General features: G+C 47.2%; 1 protein-coding gene across 4 annotated transcripts in view; it reads left to right on the top strand.

Moving 5' to 3' along the window:
• Tll2 (tolloid like 2) overlaps positions 1-16077 on the top strand; it is a 133918-nt gene extending 117841 nt beyond the window's left edge. For all 4 annotated transcript variants that reach the window (XM_063245136.1, XM_063245137.1, XM_023561578.2 and 1 more), the window contains 7 exons: positions 63-223; positions 1409-1589; positions 4570-4695; positions 5903-6030; positions 8915-9128; positions 11250-11500; positions 12853-16077. In XM_063245136.1, coding sequence (XP_063101206.1) covers positions 63-223; positions 1409-1589; positions 4570-4695; positions 5903-6030; positions 8915-9128; positions 11250-11500; positions 12853-12987 — 1196 coding nt within the window. In that variant the 3' untranslated portion in view covers positions 12988-16077. The remainder of the gene's footprint in view (positions 1-62; positions 224-1408; positions 1590-4569; positions 4696-5902; positions 6031-8914; positions 9129-11249; positions 11501-12852) is intronic.
• The last annotated feature ends 4293 nt before the right edge of the window (positions 16078-20370 follow it).

Below are 20370 nucleotides of genomic sequence, written 5' to 3' on the forward strand. Positions count from 1 at the left end.
GGGAAATCTCAGTCACTTGGAACTAAAACCAAATGAATCTTGTTTCTGCTTCTTCCATGCAGTGGCCTGTGGCGGTTTCATTACCAAGCTGAACGGAACCATCACCAGCCCTGGGTGGCCGAAGGAGTATCCAACAAACAAGAACTGCGTCTGGCAGGTGGTGGCCCCCATCCAGTACCGCATCTCCCTGCAATTTGAAGCCTTTGAGCTGGAAGGCAATGACGTACGTCTGTGCTCTGATAGTGGTTGTGTTGGGAAGTGACTCAGAGCTGGGGACCAGAGAGGGAGAGGTCTAGTGTTGGAACTACCACTTCCGGGGAGTCACAGGGCCTTAGCTTGGCAGAATCTGGGAGAATGTTTTATCCAGAAGCTCCAGCTCTGTGCCTTCTGCAGGGGGAGCACCTCACCCGGTCTTGTCATTGATGAATCCAAGGAGGGCTGGGACAGCAATGAAGGGAGCAGGTGTTGGAGTGGAGGCAGGACAGATCCAAACCCTGGGGTATCAGTCTGGGGTTTACTTTCCAGCCAAAGGAAATGGAGGAGCTAGGGCCCAGCTAGAGAGAAAGATGCTAGGACCACCTGTTCCTGTCTTAGTCTTGCTCATGGGTGACCAAGTCAGATGAGGCCTAGTAGCCCCACAGCCAAACTGTTAGTGCCCTCTATCAGCACCTGGGGCTGGGAGCCTCCCTTAAGGATAGACAGGAACCTCGTCATGCTCCCTCTTTTTTACCCCAGCTACAAAGATGTTTTCATCTTAAAAACGGCACTGGCCTGGGTCTCGCCTGACATTCAGCTGTTGCCAATGACCTTGCTGCGTGGTGACTCTGTTGCCAGTAGGGAGCTCACCCCAAATTGAGTACTGAATGAAAACAAGAAACCAAAACCCTGGAAAGGAACTGATTAGACCATTTAGCAGTTAAGTTCTTTTTGAGAGAAATTATTGCTACAGCAGGCAATGTGGATGCTAGTCCTCGCTGCACCATGATTGAGCTGTGGATGCCTTTCTCCCTCTGAGCTCAGTTTCTCTGCGTGAGGACACAGTGCAGTTGGGAAGTGATTTGCAAAAGTTTCCTCCCTCCCTTTCTCCCTCCCTTGTCGCGCTCTCTGCTTCCTTTGCTCTTCCTCCTCCTGCTCCTCCCCTTCCTCCTCAGAGTGGTGGGGCCCCTTTCTTTAAGCAAATATGATATTGCTTTCAAGTTAGGGGAATGCAGGCTTTGGACCCCGAGTGCTCAGGCCAAGCAGTGGCACTTCCTTGGGCTCCTTACCGCTTCCCTCATGACCAGCAGGGTGAGGGCCAAGGAGACCCTTCCTTCCTCTGGGCTGCCTGGAGTTCCCCCAGCACACACAGGGTGCAGCTCTCAGCAAGGGCTCTGGGTGAGGATGCACCGTCTCCCTGATTCCTTCGCAGGTCTGTAAGTATGACTTCGTAGAGGTGCGCAGTGGCCTGTCACCTGATGCCAAACTGCATGGCAAATTCTGTGGTTCTGAGATGCCTGAGGTCATAACCTCGCAGAACAACAATATGCGTGTGGAGTTCAAATCTGACAACACGGTCTCCAAACGTGGCTTTCGGGCCCACTTCTTCTCAGGTATGTGGATTTGCAGGCCATGAAGCTGGAAGCGAGATGGCATCACGGGAATTCCTGGCCACCACCTCCCGCTCTGCTCCTGCTTCACCCTGGTCTGTCTGCCTTGGCAGTGGTGCGAACGGACCCAGGATTTTTTTATTTATATTTTTGGATGCATTCGTTTTCTAGAGCTGATTCATTACTTCATTCTGGGTAGCTTGAAACTATAGACTCTTACTCCCTTATAGTTCTGGGGGCCAGAAGTGTGAAGTCAAGGGGTGAAGGTCCAGGCTCCCTCTGAATGCACCGGGAAGAGCTCTCCTTGCTTTTTCCTAGCTCTGGTGACTCTCAGGAAGCCTCGGTATTTCTTGGTCGCCTCTTTCCAAACTTTTGTCTTCCATCTCCCTGGGGCTTTCTTCTCTACATTTTCTCTTCTTATAATAATTCCAGTCACTGGAATTAAGGCTGACTATAAATCAAGGATGATTTATCCTTACCTATTTCTGCAAAGACCTTATTTCCAAATAAAGTCACATTCTGAGGTTACATGTGGCTGTCAATTTTGGGGAGACACTATTCAACTCCCTCCCTACAGTGGCACATTGGGCCCTACTTCTCAAATTGAAGGTCATAAGTCATTAGGACCATGTGTCAGCTGTAGAAAAAATGTCCACTTTCCAGGGTATAGCATTTGATGCTGGACACTACTCTTACCTACCTCTCATGCCAGCCATGTCCTCTGCCAAGTGCCCAATATTGGTCACCAATAAACCCCTCTGCCTTCTTGTACCATCACCATGCACTCTTAAACCCACTCTGTTCTCCCCACCCACAGCCCGTGGTGGTCCCTCTCCTTGGAACATCCTTCCTTCTCCCACATTTAGCCCTCATTTAGAGTCAGGGACCCTGTGTGTCATGTTCTGTAGCTTTGTCCCCTTTCAGCATACTAACTGTGCTTTTATGGATTTCTGTAACACGTGACCTCCTTTTAACTAGGGCTCTTCGGGCAGCTCCATGGGCATGTGACATGTACAGTCATATAGGGCCACACTCAGAAAAATTGAGTATGAATTCAAGGTTGGATGAAGGCTTTGGTATTGTCATCTTGAAATAATAGTTTGTGGATAGGGGACTCTCATGTTCACCTTGCACTGGGCCCCACAAATCACATAGCTTGTCACATCATACTGGAGTGTGAACTGTTTAAGAGCAGGAACTGCAGTTTGATTCATTTTGTATTTTTTCACTAGCATAGAAGAAAACCAATTATTTGTTGCTAGGTACTGAAAGTTCTGTTTCTGTGATTGTTTTTCGTTGTCTCTCTTTGAGAAACTCATTCTTTGCTTTTAGTGTCTGCTGTGGGCACAGCACAGTGCTAGGCTCACGGAGGTTGCTGAGAATGTGCCCCAACTCTAGACAGGCCAGGGAGACTCACTCTGCAAAGTCTCTGCTTGGGACCTGGTGGGATAGGCATTGTGACCAGGGTTGATGTTTGTAGAAGAAGGAAGCTCCTGATTGTCTGGAGCAGTGGGTAAAGGTCTTTTGCAGCTTGCTTTATGATCTGGGCCAGGACTTAAGGGATGGGAGAGGCTGAGATGGTAATAGGATGACTAAAAAGCTGGTGACTGAGGTGCCAGAAAGGCTTGGTGTGGCTTGGGTTCAGCATCTCAAGAAAGCAGAGACTGAATGAGACTAATCAGAACCCATGCTGGGGAGCCAAGAGTACCTAGTGAATCCAATTGGGTAGGACTGGGTCATTAACAACCTTAAAGCTGGCTAAAGAGTTAGGGCTTTATGGGACAGGAAATGGGTCCTTCTGCAGGTTCCTGGGCAGAGGCAGCCTAAAAAGTATCATCTAACCAAACCTGTGGGAGGGCCAGAGGGAGCAGAATGGGTCAGGGGCCACCTGGGAGGAGGGAACACAAGGTCTTTGAAATTTCATGCTTTCATACAGAATCCAAGGACAAAGGAGCTGGGTCCAAGTGGGTGAGGACCTGGCGATCTTCTGTAGAAGCCTGCAGGGAAGAGAGGAGGGGCTTCTATTGTGAAGTGTCGGATATTCTGCATTCTGAGAGGACTGAGTTGCCTCTGTGACTAAGAGGTCACAGCTAAAATGCAGTGTTTAGTGACCACAGTGGATGAATGGGTAGAGACTGAGCCCTGAAATCATTTGGTATGGGGGAGGGGAGGGTCATTCGGTGGGAGAGGAGAGGAAGACCAATCCTTGTCGCTGCAGGAAGAAGTGGGCTTAGGAAAGGGCCACACGCCACCCTTGGTGGAGCCTGGGGACCATAGGGTGGTGACAGAGCCCGTGCTGGGGCTTGCACGTGGATCCCACAAACCAGCACTGCTTGTGGGCTCATACTGCCCCCAGTGCTTCCGCCATTCCTGTCCATTTTCTCCTCCAACAACCTCTGAGATAAGCATGCCACCACTGGCTCTGTTTTACCTGTGAGGCAACTGAGGCACGGAGGTAGGTGCTGCCCCTGGTCACTATATCTAGATGCGGTAGGCAGAGAGGCACTTACCTTCTGGTCCATGGGCCACACATTTACCAGCTCACATGCAGGAGGTGGGGGGCAGTCTAGGGTGTGAATTTTGACCTCCAGGCCTGTCACTCGGGCCCCTTGCTGAGTGACTCTAGCTGCCTCAACTTCAGTTTCCTTATCTGGAAAATGGGTACAGATTAAATGAGAGAATGCATGCAAAACAAAATATTTCCTCCCTAAAGTTGAGAATTAACTTAGATAATGTACCAATTCCATAGTAAATATGTGGCAGTTATTTTCATAATTGTTACTATCATTAGTCTGTCCTTCAAGGTGTGCCTTGGTTTTGGCAGAGAGTAGGGGAAGAGTACATACCTACTGTACATGCTTTGGAGGCATGAAGAACTGCAGTCAGGGAGGCTCCCTGGAGGAGGCTACTTTTGAGCTGAGTTTCTGAGCCAAGCGGCACATTCCCAAGTTGTGCCGCTTAGGAGAATCCTTGACCTCCTCAGACAAGGATGAATGCGCCAAGGACAATGGTGGCTGTCAGCACGAGTGTGTCAACACATTTGGGAGCTACCTGTGCCAGTGTCTGAATGGCTACCGACTCCATGACAACGCGCATGACTGCAAGGAGGGTGAGTACGACCTGCAGGCCTTAGACTGCTTGTGCAAGAGGTCATGGGCAGTGGGTGAGTGGGAGCTCAGAGCCCTGAGCTCAGGCTCACATCTGTCCTCCTCTGGCATCTCCTCGTGGCCCTCCTGCTGGACAGGGTCTTCCAGGCAGTTCGGGCTCTCGGGAGGCCCATGGGGCCTCAGGTGCTCCAGGTTGAGCAGTCATTGCAGGGTGGCTCCAGAGTCAGGCTATGTAGTCCTGGATCCTGGCTTTGCCACTCCCTAGCTGTTACTTAACCTGGAGTAAGTCACATGACCTCTCTGAGCCTGTTTCCTCTTCTGTTAAAAGTGGGCTACCTATACCTGCTCTCAAAGTTTTTGTAGGAATCAAAAGAATGTATAGAGAGTGTGTCAGACCACCTGATATGTATCACTCTGATGTCAGTAAATACCAGTCACTGACTACCGCGTGGTCATGTTGTTCAGTACGTGCAGGTCGGTAGTGAAGGGGGGAGCTTCTGCTCTGTGCTCCGTTCAGTGCCAAGAGTTCAGGGCCAGACAGGTTTGAATTCTGGTCACTAGGAAAATCTTTCCTCTGTGCTTCCCTGCCCAGCGAAGGAGGTTTGTGCATCTGCAATAAAGACAGGCCTCGAGGGCCTGGCCCTTCCAAGAGCCCACAGAGGAAGTAAGATGTGAACACATTGCTCTCTTCTTTGGAATTGAGAAGGATTAAATGAGAGAGGATGCCTGCAAAATGCTTACACAGTGTTCTTACAGGGGAGGAGAAATTCTAGATACTGATAAAAAGTGCTAGGTACTGAGCGAGCCCTGGGACTACACTGTGCAAGGAGCACGTCTCTGAAAGATGCTGCTTGAAAAACTGAAAGGCGAAAGGCATAGTGATAAAGGAGATCTGTTAGAAGTCATCATGGGCTGGTACTCAGCGAGTCTTTCACATGTATTATCTCCTCTAATCCACATGCAGGAGGTCTCCACCCCTCTTATAAATAAGGACCTGAGTTCCCCAAAGTCCAGTCCCCCCCGGTATAAATGGTAAAACCAGGACTTGAACGGGGGTTCACCCGATCTCAGGGCCTGTGCTCTTAACCTAGCACTGCTCCTACCCCTGAGACAAATAAGGGAGCGGGGAAGAGACTCCCCTAGGCTGAGTCCTTGTGAGATGTCCACAAGTGAATGATTTTTCTCTCTGTGTGTCCACCACCACCCCAGCTGGCTGTGTGCACAAGATCAGCAGTGCAGAGGGCACCCTGGCGAGCCCCAACTGGCCTGACAAATACCCGAGCCGGAAGGAGTGTACCTGGAGCATCTCTTCCACAGCAGGCCACAGGGTGAAACTTGTGAGTCATTATAGTAGTTTGTTAAGTACACGGACTTTGGTGTCAGGAAGACAGGAACTTGAGTCACTCCCCTCCCCTTCCCTATTGTGAAACCTGGGGACTTTATTCCACATTTCTAGGTCTTAGTTTTACCTTTCAGAAAATGGGAATGCTAATGAAGCCTGCTTTGTGGGGTTGCTATGCAGATGAAAAGAGGATGCATAAGTGGTACACCCGCCACCTGTTCACAGTGGTACCAGCATGAGGTGGCACCCACCATACAGATCAGCAGTGCTGTTTGAAATCTGGTTGTTTCCAGCTTTTATTTATTTATTTTTATAAAACATGACATTCTCAAGGTTTTATATATATATATGAAAGGTACAATCAAAAGTCCCCAGATCCACTATTCTTACTATGGAAATGATCATTCACTCTCATCATTTTCTTATGAATCCCTCCAGGAATTTCCTGTGCAAAAACAGTGCATGTACATGCATGGGGAAGTATAGGCATTTTTCTTGCTCCAACTCCATAAATGAAATTGTTCATATTCTTCTACAATTTACTTTTTTTTCAGTTAACACTAGAGACCTTATGTTAATTCTTGAATTAAAGAACAACAACCACCTTACAAGTCTTTATTTAAAGTTTTAGCCATGTATCTGACATGTCTTCTGTGCCAAGCTTGGTTGTTTCAAAAGATAAATGAATCTCTCCTGTGAGTCTCATTTCTGAGTCCGCAGGGATGCCCAGATCCTAGAGTTTTTATATAAAGCAAATCCCTTGCTAGCTACGAAATTGACGGTACTCTTGACAGACATTTTTTTAATGAGTTATTTGGCTGTGGAGATGAGTGACGGGCCTTATGGAATGACGGACTGGTAATTCAGGGAGGAGGGCGAGAACAAAGAAGGCTCAGGGCAGATGGTGCAGGGATTATGAGGACGTTTACTGCTGAGATTGCGAGTGAGGAGCAGAGGCAGGTGAGTGACTCCCAGAGCACACCTGCGTGCAGAGGGGGTGCGCTCAGTGGGCACCTCCATGGATGAGCTGCCCTCACGGGAACAGCTTTTCTCTGCTCTGTTCCCAGGACTGCTGCCCTGGGCTGGTAACAAACTGACTTGAATCTGGGAGAGGGTGACCCGAATGCATTTGAGGAGACAGACTGCCATCTTCTGGAAGATGATCGCAGTGACATTGTCTCTGATAACTGATGGGATGGTGACCTTTTGGGATAGGACCTTGAACAGACACATCAGGAATCGTTTATCAGAGGCGCCTCTACCTGTGTGTTATTTTAAAGATGTTTTCTTGGGAAGTGGTGGTGGATGTATCAATTATGCTTTATGTTTTGCTACTACAGACTGTGAATCAGTGTTTCACTGTATGGGGACAGCCCCCCAAGTCCCATGGACTCTGGGGGCCTCCCGCCTCCCTGCCCTGACTCTCCTTCCTCCCATGGCTTGTGCCACTGCATGCCCCTGCTTTCCCTTCCTGCTCCTGCCGGATGCTTCTGTCCACTATTCCCTTCCTCCTAAGTTGTGATAGCTCTGTCCATTTCTGATGCCTGTCACGCTCATAAAATGACAGGGATCCCTCTGTTTCTGCCTTCCTACCTCGTCTCTGCCCTGTCACTCCAGATCCTCTCTTTTGAATTTAGACTCTTACACACTGATGATCTTCCTCCTGCTCCTTTGGTTCAAGTCTTACGACTCCCTGCTTACCTTGTCCCGTCTCCTTCATGCCACAGTGATCAACTGGCCATCAACCCAGCACCAGACACACCTACATCATGGCTGAAAGCACTGTGTATGACCTGGAACAATGAGGCTCTGCTGGCCAGCTTCAGGGGACAGCTTTTAGAGAGGGGAGAGGAGAGAGGGGATATGAGCTGGTGGTGGCTAAGAGGGTGAGATGGAAGCCAGGTGTGGTGGTGTACACCTGTGATCCCCACATTCTGGGAGGCTGAGGCAGGAGGACCATGAGGTTGAGCTTAGCCTAAGGCAATCCAGCTATTTAGTGAGACCCCATCTCAAACTTTTTTTTAAAAAGCCTGGGATAAAGCATAATGCGAAGGCCTTGTGTTTAAGCCCAGTATCTCCCACCTTAATAAAAAGAGTGTGAGATGGACAGGACTGGCTGGAGGTCAAGTTCAGCCCCGTATGCCTCTTACTATGAATTTTGGCAAGTCTACTAGCTTCCTAAGACTCAGTTTCCTTCCTGCATGCTAATAGCTACATAGAAATATCTCTTCCTTGAAAGCATCACCAGAATTAAGTGAGAAAATGTGCACAAAGGCTTGGCATGGAAAAGGTATTCCAGAATGTTAGCAGCTCTGAGGACGCCAGCCCAGAGCAGGACACCAGCCCAGAGCAGCATGGCCTTCCCTGGGCAGTGCAACCCAGAGCTTTATGTCGCTATCTCTGAAGCCACAGCTTCTATTTATGGTTCTACCAGGGGGTGAACTCAGGCAAGTCATTTGATGTTTGCTTGCCTCAGTTTCCTGATCTGTAAAGTGGAGACTGGACACATGGAATGGACATGGGAATTAAATGAGGCATTACTTGTAAAGTGCTTACCACAGCTGCTGGCACAGGGTAAAAACAGTCACTGCTGGCCATTAGCACTGAGGGGTAGACAGAATCAGATATGGGCAGTCAAGCATTTAAATCCTCACCCGGTATCTGCTATGAAGTGGGCAGGGTATCAAGAGCTCCTGTGTTGCTTTGGGGACCCAAAAGAGGTGGACTGGGGACCCTCCTTACAGCATCACCAAGCATCCAGACGGCCACATCCTTCTGCCCAGCTGTCCATGCTTCTGGACAGCTGCCACCAGGCGCTGCCTTGACCCTTCCTCTCTCTGCTGAAGCCAGGCTTGGCCTTACTCTCTGCTCTTCCTCAGGTGTTCAATGAGTTTGAAATTGAGCAGCACCAGGAATGTGCGTACGACCACCTGGAATTGTACGATGGATCTGACAGCCTGGCACCCATCCTCGGCCGGTTCTGTGGCAGCAAGAAGCCAGACCCAGTGGTGGCATCAGGCAGCAGCCTGTTCCTGAGGTTCTATTCGGATGCCTCGGTGCAGAGGAAGGGCTTCCAGGCAACGCATAGCACAGGTGTGGCCACCGCCTCACCCTGAGTCTTGGGTGGGTGGCAGAGGTGGCGCGGGTGGTGAAGGGTGCCTGCTACCTATTTCCAGGCAGTGTAAGGAGAAGTCATGTGGTGCAGTTTCCCAGTAAAATGAAATATCAGCAGCCGCAGGCAGAAGAGGCCTGTTTTAAATGTCCTTAGTTGACAAAATTTAATGTGGACAGCCATTTTTGTTTTTTTCTTTTCCTTCCTTTTAAAAACGTATTGTGCTGTCTGGGAGCTGAGTTGTGGAGTGCAACCTGCTTTACCCTCTGAAGAGCAGTTCTGGGAAATGAAAAGTGTTTCTGTCCCTGATTGTGTTTTCTTCCACTGAAAATGTCAATAGCTCTACTGGGTTGTTTGGAGGACAGTGTATATGCTTATACCTTATTTACTGTGCTAGGCAGAAGGAGGCCAATAATGAAACTGGCTCTGCCTTTAGTCATTACAATGCTGGTTATCACCAAGGACTAGTGCCCATGGTGGCAGTGCTGGCTCTATGATCCTGGAGCTGGATTGTGGCAGAACCACTGTGCCCAAGATGCACTCAGCCTCTGAGATGCTGACTGTGAGACCATGATCAGGGACTCTGTACTCCTTTTAACAGACCCTTCCTTCCAGTTGTTTTTCAGAGCTGGAAAACAGAAATCAGATCAAACAGTATGGCACGCAGCACCTCCAGGCAGTTTAGCTGGCTCCTGCTTAACCAGAAACCTTCGTAGCTTACCGAGCTCCTCAAGGACTTCTGACTTCCCCTAAAAAGTTTAAAGATTACGTGCTTATGTCACCCTTCATGCCTGCAAACAGGATTGGAATGTGGGCCCCTGAAGGAGGTTAGGGCTCCAGCAGGAAGTAGGAGCACACACAGTCAGTGTTTGTGGAGTTTAATAAAGGAACTGTTTGCAAAAGAGTGGATCAGGGATAGGGACAGGATAGCTATCAAGGATATGAAACCACCAGGATGCTATTACCCCAGGACCAGAGAGCAAGAGGACAGAGCGGTTCCTGGAGGCTGGCTGCAGGGTGCCTGGGCAGATGCAAAGGTCTCCAGCTGCTTTGGAGGGGCCCAGGATTGTGCACCCAACCTCTGTCTCTTCTGTCCTCCTGACTTGTTGGTGCTTAAATGTTGGAAGAAGGCAGAGAAAGGGCAGACAGATGGAAGGCAGGCATCCTGCCCTGCTCTGTGCTCCTACCACTGCTGTTCTTTCTCACAAACTTGAAATTTTCCAAAGATAGGTCAGAGCTGGAAGAGGTTCCAGGCCAGAGCCAGTGTGGGAGCCAGAGCTGGTAGCTGGCGAGGGATAGGGCCAGGCCAGTGGGTGCAGCTCCGCTGGCTTGGGAGTATTAAGAACCAGGTGCCCAAGAATCATCACACACTCCAGGGGTGTGGAGCCCATTGAGGGTGAGCTGCAGCAGAATTTGTCTCTTGAATTTCTGGTGCTTCCCTAATGTAGTCATCCATTTTAATTATGTGGATTCTTGTGACCTAGGCACAAGGTGGTATAGACCCAGGCTGATCTGAGGTACTGTTGTAGTAAAAAGCAAAACAAAAATAACAACAAAGCAAACAAACAAAAAATAGAAGGCAATCCAAAGTCTGAGGGGAGCTTGTCTATAGTCAGTTCTCTCAAATGGAAGTAGTGTCAGGTTTAAGCTTCGGTGCTGGCCTGCAGTTCTGGTGTGCTTTGTCACCGCCTGCTGGCAGAAAGGTGTTACTGTAACCAGTGGGAGCCCTTTCACTCCAGCTATTCCAGGCTTTGAAGAGGTCAGGATCCAGCGACATCCCAGAGACCAGTCAGGCAGACCAGCCACTGACCTCGTTTACCCTACAGTAGGGAAGGGAAGAAGGCAGCACATTCAGGGACTCCCAGAAGTCTTCTGTGGCCCATCATGGGAACATGGGACCTGTCTCGTAAGGGCCAGTTTGGACCACTAGAAACAGTGGCCGTGGAGCGAGGGCCTCTGCTTTCTCTTTGACTGGATAATGGGGTTGCTTGGCCTCTCCTGCAGGGCGTACACTAGGTCCCACAGAGAAGCTTGGGGGAACAGGTGAGAGGGCACATGGCTCTTGGTGTGGAGGGGACACTGCCCTTCTCTCTCTATTCCAGAATGCGGGGGCAGGCTGAAGGCTGACACACAGACGAAGGAGCTCTATTCCCATGCCCAGTTTGGGGACAACAACTACCCAACCCAGGCCCACTGTGAATGGGTGATAGTGGCAGAGGATGGCTATGGAGTGGAGTTGGTATTTCAGAGCTTTGAAGTTGAGGAGGAAGCCGACTGTGGCTACGACTACATGGAGGCGTACGACGGCTATGACAGTTCAGCACCCAGGCTTGGCCGCTTCTGTGGCTCTGGGGTGAGTCTCAGGGATGTCACAGTTGGGCGCGAAACACAAGGAGTATGGGCTGTGATGTGAGATGCATCTGATCCGAACCCTGGCTGCTCCTGCCACTTACTAGCTGTAGCCAAATCCGAGTGGGAATGAGAATCCTTGGAGAGGGGCTGAGGGGAAGCCAGTCCGTGAAGGCCTTGGACCAAATTCTTTCCCCAAGTCAAACCAGATGCTTATGAAAATTGCATATCACTCTTTTACTGTAAACACAATATTTGTACTCATTAGCACTTTTCTCATTCAGCTATTTCCTGGGCCACCAACCCAGAATCAGGTCAGACCTGTTCTGTTCATTATTTCCTTGATGTCTGACTCATGGTCTTGTAATACAGACAGTGTCCAGTGGATATATTTGACCCAGCCAGTACATCGTCCTGGTCACTCCACAGTCATGCTCTGTGACACTGGCCGTACTGGGCTCCAGGACTCTCCACTCGAGTTTCTTTGCTATTGGATGGGCTTATACTGAGTCATTTCTGAACCCCCAGTGATCTTTGTGATAAATTGGAAACTCAACCTGATATTTATATGCCACATTTATATCTGAATAATTTCCATCCATCTTTGCTCACACACCAGAAAATACTGATGAAGTGTGCCTTACACAATGCTCTGCTTGAATGAAACCTCTGAACCTTGGGGTCTGTAGCAAGGAGCCTCTTGCAGGGGCTGAGCAGCTGTGCTCAGCTCCACTAAGGTCTGGCAGGCAGCGGTCTGGGAACCCGGCTCCTATTCACAGCTCCCCTGGCAAGATCTTTCTGACAAGCACAGTGACTCCATTCCACTTTTTGTCCTTGGAGAGGATGTTTATCTGGAAACTATTCTGTAGGTCTCCTGGGAGACTTGTAACAATGGTGAGACCAGAGAGAATTGGATGATTCATGTACATAGTTCAGTCAGAAAGACCTGAGCTCAAGTCTTGCCAACCTATAGAAAGTTGAGTTTTAATTTCTTCAACTGCAAAATAGAGATAGCACCTGCCTTTTAAGTTCTTGTTAAGGTCACACAAGATGAGATCTGGAGGTGCTTGCTGCAGTGCCTGGCCCACCCATGCTCTTAGTAAATGATAGATTGATTCTACACATGTGATAAAGCTTGGATCATTTTTGGAAAATCAAGGCCCAGGGAGCTCTCTGGAGCAGAAAATGAACTTGTGCAGATGCCCCTGAGATTCATGGGTGTCAGGAACACTGCATGGCAGTATTGGCCACTGGCCATCCAGTGTCCTTGGGTACAGTCCTGTCCCATTCTCGTTTAAGTTACAGTCACAACTAACTGACTTAAAGTTTCTTGGTTTTCCTTTCTCCTTTCCTCAGCCATTAGAAGAAATCTACTCTGCTGGGGATTCCCTGATGATACGGTTCCACACAGATGACACTATCAGCAAGAAAGGCTTTCATGCTCGGTACACAAGCACCAAGTTCCAGGATGCTCTGCACATGAAGAAATAATGCCAAAGGCCTTGACAGACAGGAACTGAGAATGTTTTTACAACAGCACCTTGTGAATCAGCCCTAAATTAAGTGTACTTTATTTTTCTCAAGAAGAAACTCAAAATCCAGTCTTGAAGGTACATATTTGGATGATAGTCCATATTTGGCCACCAAGAATAGAGAAATGTTTTCTTGGTTCCAGCTGCAATGTTACTGGTATGGACTTCTAAAGAAAATTAAGGTTTAAAGTCACTGAGTATTCAAGCTATGCTTGTTTCTACCCATTTTCTGTCCCTTGCTCTTGTGGGACACAAGGCCAGCCCTGGGCTTGGTCATTTCTTTATTGTGAACGAGCTTCCATTGGTGCCAGGCAACATGACCGAATCCTGGAGCCTTAGACCATCTACTGCTGCACCCGGCAGTGAGGATGAAAGCCTGGGGTGGCTGATTTGTTACAGCTTTGTTTGGAAACTTAGTTTCTCTCTGCCAGGCCATATTAACCAAGAAACCTGGGAATGTGGATATCGGGGCTGAAAGGTACACAGTAAGCACCGCGCAGAGACACCTCTGAGCTCAGGAAACACTGCCGTGAAGCTGGAAGGTCCTAACCCTAACCCTCTGCACCACTTGCTCCCCGTCCCCTTCTGTGGTTCCCATCTCTTCACTGCATTAAGGAGCGAAGGTGTCCATGTGAATTCCAGCGGGTGTTTGCTGGTGAGAAACCTCAGTTTCCTGAGAAGAAAACACCCTGGTCCATCCTGATGTTCTTTTGCTTGCTGACTCTGAGAAGATCCCACTGCACTTGGGGTCCCACGACTCCGAGAAACCTGCGCCCGTGGAGGGGCCTGTGTGGTGGCCCACTTCCCGGACGGCCCCTTTTAAATGTGTCTGCAAGACGTGCAAAGAAGTCCCTTGTGGGGAGAACACTGTTGAAAGCTTATGTAAGGTTCATCACCTTGTGGAACAAGTCCGTCCATGACTAACTTCCTGTAATCGAACAGGTTAAAGAGTACCTTTGTAACTGTGCTCAGATGAAGTAATACTTAGTCTCCAACCGGGAATCAGAATTCACAACACTTAGCACTTGTTCTTGAGAAGTGTAGAGGATGATGTTTACATAATTTTAGTACCTCAAGGTATGATATAAACAGTGAGGTAGATTTGAATGGCATTTCATTAAGGCATCTGTGGGCATTATGAGCTAAAAGCTGTGGTATGTTAGCTTTAAAGAATATTTATGTTGGAATAATTTTAAAATAGTGTTTACATAACTGTTAAGTCCTGTTTTGTTGGTATTGAACACAGGACAGCACATGGGAGTACTTCCAATTAAAAGTAAGATAGATCCCAATTACCAAATTTTCTTTGGGATTGGTCATCATTTTAAAAAAATATTTGTAAATGGTGAAAGGTTATATTTTTTAAAGATCAGAATATACCATTGGAAGGCAATGTCCAATTAAAATGATTGCTGGCACTAACTAGAACAATACAAAGAAGAGTGAAAGGAATACATAGGGATATTTTTCCTTAAAACAAAAAATCAAAGTATTATTAATAATATATGTCTGTATATATGTATGTATGTATGTATGTATGTATGTAAAGGATCAGCTATCAAAGCCTTAATCAATGCCGTGTGAAAAATTGCTAACCCTTGGCTGTAGCTTTATTGTGTTGGCCCTCTGGTCCTGACCCTACGTTTTTTTCTTTTCTCACCAAGTTTCCTTTTGGTCTTTCTTAGCCCTGGAGTGAGGTTCAGGTTTCATTTGCATATCTTAATAGACGGCAGACCCTACCCAGGATAAACTTTGTCATGATGAACGGAACAGATTACATTATGGCTCAGATCTCACTTGCCTATAATGGTGGATTCCATTTCTGTAAACTTTGTATTTTTGGAGGTTTTATTTTGTCAAAACTGAAACAGAAATCAGGATACATAAGGTAGCTGTTAAAGTTGCTCTCCAAGGGGATGAAGGTGCTATATATTTAACCTTTAGAAATCTAAGTGAGATTAGTAAATTCCATAGAGAAATGGGAGGGAAGGAGAAACATAGTTGGTTTCAACACTGGTCATCCTTTGTCTTTTTCCCCTTTAGTGTGATCATTTTCAAAAGCATACAGCTTCAACAGTTGTCTCCACATGCTGCTTGCAACAGTGGGACCCTTATGAAAACACTCATTTAGTCCTGTGAATGACGTATTCCTAGAAGAAAAACTCTGATTCATCTAGAGCTGGCCGGACCTCTTCTCTAGAAGCCAGAATATATAGGGTCCTGTGCATGCCACAGGTCCTGCAATGAGCCACAAGCTGGCTTCATAAGAGAAATTCCACTGAACAAAAAGACCAAGCCCCTGCCTTGGCTCTTCCAGTGGCTCAGTGACCTATCTGCAGACATTTCTGGAGGTGGATGTAGGAGCTTGCTTTGTCCCTTAACTTGAGTGTCAGGCCTTGGGGATGTCACAGATCTTCCGGATTAGAAAATTGGAATATATAACTTGATGAAGTACTTGGGGTCTGGGTGTCCAGCCTGGTGTCATTCTGATGTATTCTGAGCTAGAAAAAGCTGGAATCTACATTCCAGGACAAGGCTAAGGTCTGGAGTTAACATTAGTCAGTAGAATTTCTCCAAACAGGATGTGAGGTTATACATTAATTCACACTTTCCTCTAAAGATTCCCTCTATTTCTCTTTCATTTTTCCTTCTAAAGTGCCAGATATTCAGAAATTGCTAAGCCTGTTTAAATAATTTGTTAAAGATAGTTAGCTAGCAAATTTACATGATAATTTATCATCTATCTGGTGCATTTGATAACTCTCAGATAATCCTTGGTACTGTTAACAGTATTCAGTTTGGGAACAAATATTTCTCTGGCTCCTTCCGGTGTTTTTAAGGTTTCTTTTGTAGAATGAACTTCAGCAGTGATCCTAAATTCCTAAATGTTTTCTTTAAAAAATTTTAAAGTATTATCTATAAATATATGAGTATTTTTTATTTTGTATAGTTTTGCATTGCATGGAATGCCAGTTTCAAAGAGAATGTGGAGAGGAGCTAACACCTGTCTATGTAGAAAAGATGGTTTCATTAAAGAATGTGGATTTGCTGATGTGTCTTGGGTTTGCATTACTAGTCCAGACAAAACGGGTCCTTCTCGAGATAGTTTTCTCCAAAAAGCACAAAAGAGAGTAGCAGAATATTAAAGGGGGGCCTCTCTATGGCCATCTGCTCTCTGCTGAGAACCCCAGTGCCTAGCTGTAGAATAGTTCCTTACTGGCCTCACAAAGGCAGGCGGAATCAAAGCTGAAGATGGCTTTCACAGTGGCCCTGTTTCTTGGGTCGAAACAAGCTGCGAATAGGACAGCCTAAGCGGTGTGAAGAAGAGGCAGGTTAAGAGCTGTCGCGGTGGCTCCCAGTGTGCTTCCATCTGTCCTTCTCTGCCGGGCTCTGTGCCTGTGGACCATGGTGGACTCAGATTGGAGACCGTGGCTCCTTTGGGTGCACTCTTCCCGATTGCCCCTTCTCCCACTGCCCCCCTTCGAGTCTAAACATGAGGAAGTACACTTTCCCGAGCAGATCTTTGTAAACACTCCATTTGACAAGCTCTTCTGGGAAGTAGTAAATTCGGTTTATCACTTGTTTCCTGAATGATACATGGTCATTTCTAACACAAGGACAAGACTCCGTCTAACAAAAACCACCTTTTTTAGGCTGATTGAATGAAAGAGCTTTGGGGTGTGTTTGGAGTTTTGTGGCTTATACCAGGGAAGGAGAATATAGGACTATGTCTTTACACTCAGGCTGGTCTCAATGCAAAACTCGTAAAACCTTCATCTAGGGCTACATAGAGGTTTTATTGAATTTTCTACTCTTTTTTTCAGTTACCATATATATAGGTACATAGCTAGATGGAGAGAAATGCACAAATAGGCAGATTATACACAGTGGTATCTCAGTCATAAAATACTTTTGTTTGCAAACAGTTTGGTTTGCAAGCAGAAATGTTTGGCAAAATTTTGCTTTTGTTTGCAAACTGCATAAACGAACATGGCCAACTTTTCCAAAATCATAGAAAAAACCAAACTCTCTCTCTCTCTCTCTCTCTCTCTCTCTCTCTCTCTTTCTCTCTGTCTCTGTCTGTCTCTCTCTGTCTCTGTCTCTGTCTCTCTCTGTTAGATACAGAACTTCAGCAATGTACATGAGTTCCAGTGGTGTGAGGGTATGAATTGCATGCTAGTGCCATGCTGCAGCAACTGACAACTCCCAAATCTCATGAGCTTCACATATGAGGCCTTTACGTCTTGTCCATGCCACATGATCATTTCTGATTGCCTGGAAGCTCTGTACCCTGTCATCTTCGAAGAGTCAGGGCCAAGCTGATAGAGCAAGACCATCTGGAGTATGGCACAGGAAGTACTGTGACAAATCACACGTTGACTCCTAAGCTTGCTCTAAGTAGTCGTACATGGTGGTGCACACTGGTCATCCCAGCACTCTGGGGGACTGAGGCAGGTGGATTATTTAAGCCCAACCTGGGAAACATAACAATGTAGTGAGATCTGTCTCCAGAAATAGTAGGGGTGGGGGCAGTGGTGGTGGCAGGGGAATGTAGCTCAGTGTGAAGTCCCTGAATTCAATCCATAGTATCAGAGGAAAAAAACTCAAACGATTTCTGGAAGTGTCATATTACTCATGCTCGTCTTTTCTAGCCAACACAAGTTGCATAGTTGCTGTTCACTTCATGTAAGAACAAAGTGAACTGGAAAGATTCGGCAGACGGCATTAACACTCACACGTGACGTCCATGGGTAGGGAAGTGGTCAGGATCCTTTTGTTTATCATTTTACTTCTTCACTACCTTATTTATGAAATTTAAGATAAACACTTATAGAAATCAGATTAAGGCCATTGCAATAGGTGGTTCATGTCTCCCCAAATTCATATGGTGAAATCCCAGTCCCCAGTGTGGTGCTGCTTTGAGGCAAGGCTTTGAGGGGAACTAGCTCCTGAGGAATAAGAGATTCCAGAGATCTTTGTTGTCTTTTCCACCATGTGAGGACAATCAAGAAGACGAAGAGAACTAGGAGGCAGACCCCAGCCAGACACCAATTCTGTTGTGATCTTGGACTCCTGGCCTTCAGAATTGTGTTTCAAAAGCACCATTATTCATGGGGCTATGGGTTTAGCAGCCACGCAGAGCGAGACAGTCACTCAGCATTGAGAAGGGGCCAACTTTTCAAACTGACCAAGTTGTTGCTTGGGAAATCTTCAGCGTGACTGGGCTTGTACAAATTTAAATGGTGGCACGATGTAAAGAGTATCATAGTTGATTTCCAAATTTCTCACCCACTAAAGACCTTCCTTTATTATTCTAATAAGAGGATTCCCCAGGTCTTGTACAGATGGGTCCTAATTTACAGTGGTTAACCTAAGGGTTTTTTACAGTGGTGCAGGAGTGATGTGCATTCATATTACTGTGCTTTAATTTGAATTTTTTCCAGGCTAGTGAGATGTAGTAAGTGGCCTCATGATGCTGGACAGCAGCTGCCAACCGCAGCTCCCAGTCAACCACAGGATCACCAGGAAGATAAGCTGCACTCCGCAGGACGGTCTGCAGGTTGGGTTAGGTTAGGGTTGGCATTGTTGATTTACGGGTTGTCAGTTTACCATGGGTTTACCATACATTGCCCCCTTGTAAGCTGAGGAACAGGGAGCTCATTCTCTTCACCCATTCCCTTTTCTTTGGGTGACACCTCCAGGTTCCTTCTGTAGACCAGCCTTTCAGGATCAGAGGGACCTGCACCGGGGACATCAGCTCAGTGACATATCCTCTGCGGGCACATGATACAAGTCAGGCCAGTAGATCCTCTACATGGAGTATAAGTTTTGAAAGTGGTGGTGGTGCATGTGTGCAGATGGAGACAGATATTTTTCAGCACTCTTTCCTGGGAAAGACATCCAAGGGGACTGACTGTCCAGGGGTCTGCTGCTGAAGCCTCAGGAGCAACCTTGCTCTGTCTTCTCTGGGCCCAATTCCACAGCCTACTCTTCACTCTGTGAGCTCCACTATACCTAGTCAATTAATTTCTCTTTCTCTTATATTAATCAGAGTCTGGTTTTAATGCCTGTGACCTAAGGACCATGCCTGATGCAGACACTTAGGTTGGGGCACCATCATACTTGACAGAAAGTGCTAGCAAATCTTTCAGAAAGACCAGATGTCCACTGAAGAAAGCGTTGGGGATCAGTGGGTGCATAGAAAGCAGAGATAAAAAGGATCTCACTGGCTTTGTTAATCAGAACCTCGCCAGAAGCTTCTGGACTGTGTACAGCAGTACATTCTCTCATTTGCACATGATTCCATGTCTGCTGAGCAAAGTAGCTGGTACCAGTTGTGCTGGTTTAAATAGTCCAGCTATTGAAAACTCTAACATATCCACCTTACACATTAAGAGACTAAAGCTAAGACTTTGAAATTGCCAGTAGAGCAAGTGTGGCTTTCAGTAAAGTCTCTCTGTGCTATCCGGGACTTCCAGGAACTGACAGATTCACCTAGGCAGTCATGATGGTCTCGGAAACTGGAGCCTCCTCTCCCCTCCTTCAAGGTCAAGGGGATTCCGGTTCCCAAGGGCCTGTCATGCTTCAGGTGACTGATTAGGACCTGGCTGTTCATTAGTTTCACTTGGAGATGCCTCTGACCACTGTGATCATTTCAGTCAATCTGGTGGAGCATTCGAACGTCCATCTTTAGAATCCCTGGTTGCCTCAAGTGTGCAGTCAGGATGAAAACCCACCTGAATGAAGGCCACCCGGTCCCCTCCCAGCTGCAGCTGCTGCTCTTGCTGAGATCACCAGCAGCCCCTATCTGGCAATCAGAAAGCTGCTGTGACCTTTTCCTGGGCTATCTCTCAGTAGCAATGAATCTATTTAAATACCCCCTCTGGAAATAGTTCTTCTTTGTGACCCCCAAATTTTCTGATTTTTCTGTCTCTCTCAGCCTTCCTTGCTGGCTCTACCTCCTCTACTAGGCCCTTGATGTCCGTGAGTCCCTGGCCTCTGTCCTGGCCCTCTGTTCTGTCCACCTGCCATGGATACTTGAAGCTTTAATTCCATTCTGGGCCCAGATCACCTCTATCCAATTAACACGTGACACATGCATTTAGATAGTCCACAGTGGTCAGGTTTAAAGCAGCAAATACAGAGCTCTGTGTCCCCAACCTAAACATGCTTTCCCAGTGTCACTTCCCTAAATGTCATCCCCGTCTCTGTTGGTCAGGCACCAAGACCAAAGCTATCTTTATTCTGTTCTTTTCCTCACCGTGTCTCCCTTTTCCTACTCCATATATTTTTCCATCAAGTCTCTCTGCTTTAATTTCAAAATAGTTCACAGCCCCAGTCA

The sequence above is a fragment of the Cavia porcellus genome, unplaced genomic scaffold (assembly GCF_034190915.1).
Source record: "Cavia porcellus strain 051 isolate PalLab524CR breed Dunkin Hartley unplaced genomic scaffold, mCavPor4.1 scaffold_2, whole genome shotgun sequence".
NCBI classification, from domain to species: Eukaryota; Metazoa; Chordata; class Mammalia; order Rodentia; family Caviidae; genus Cavia; species Cavia porcellus.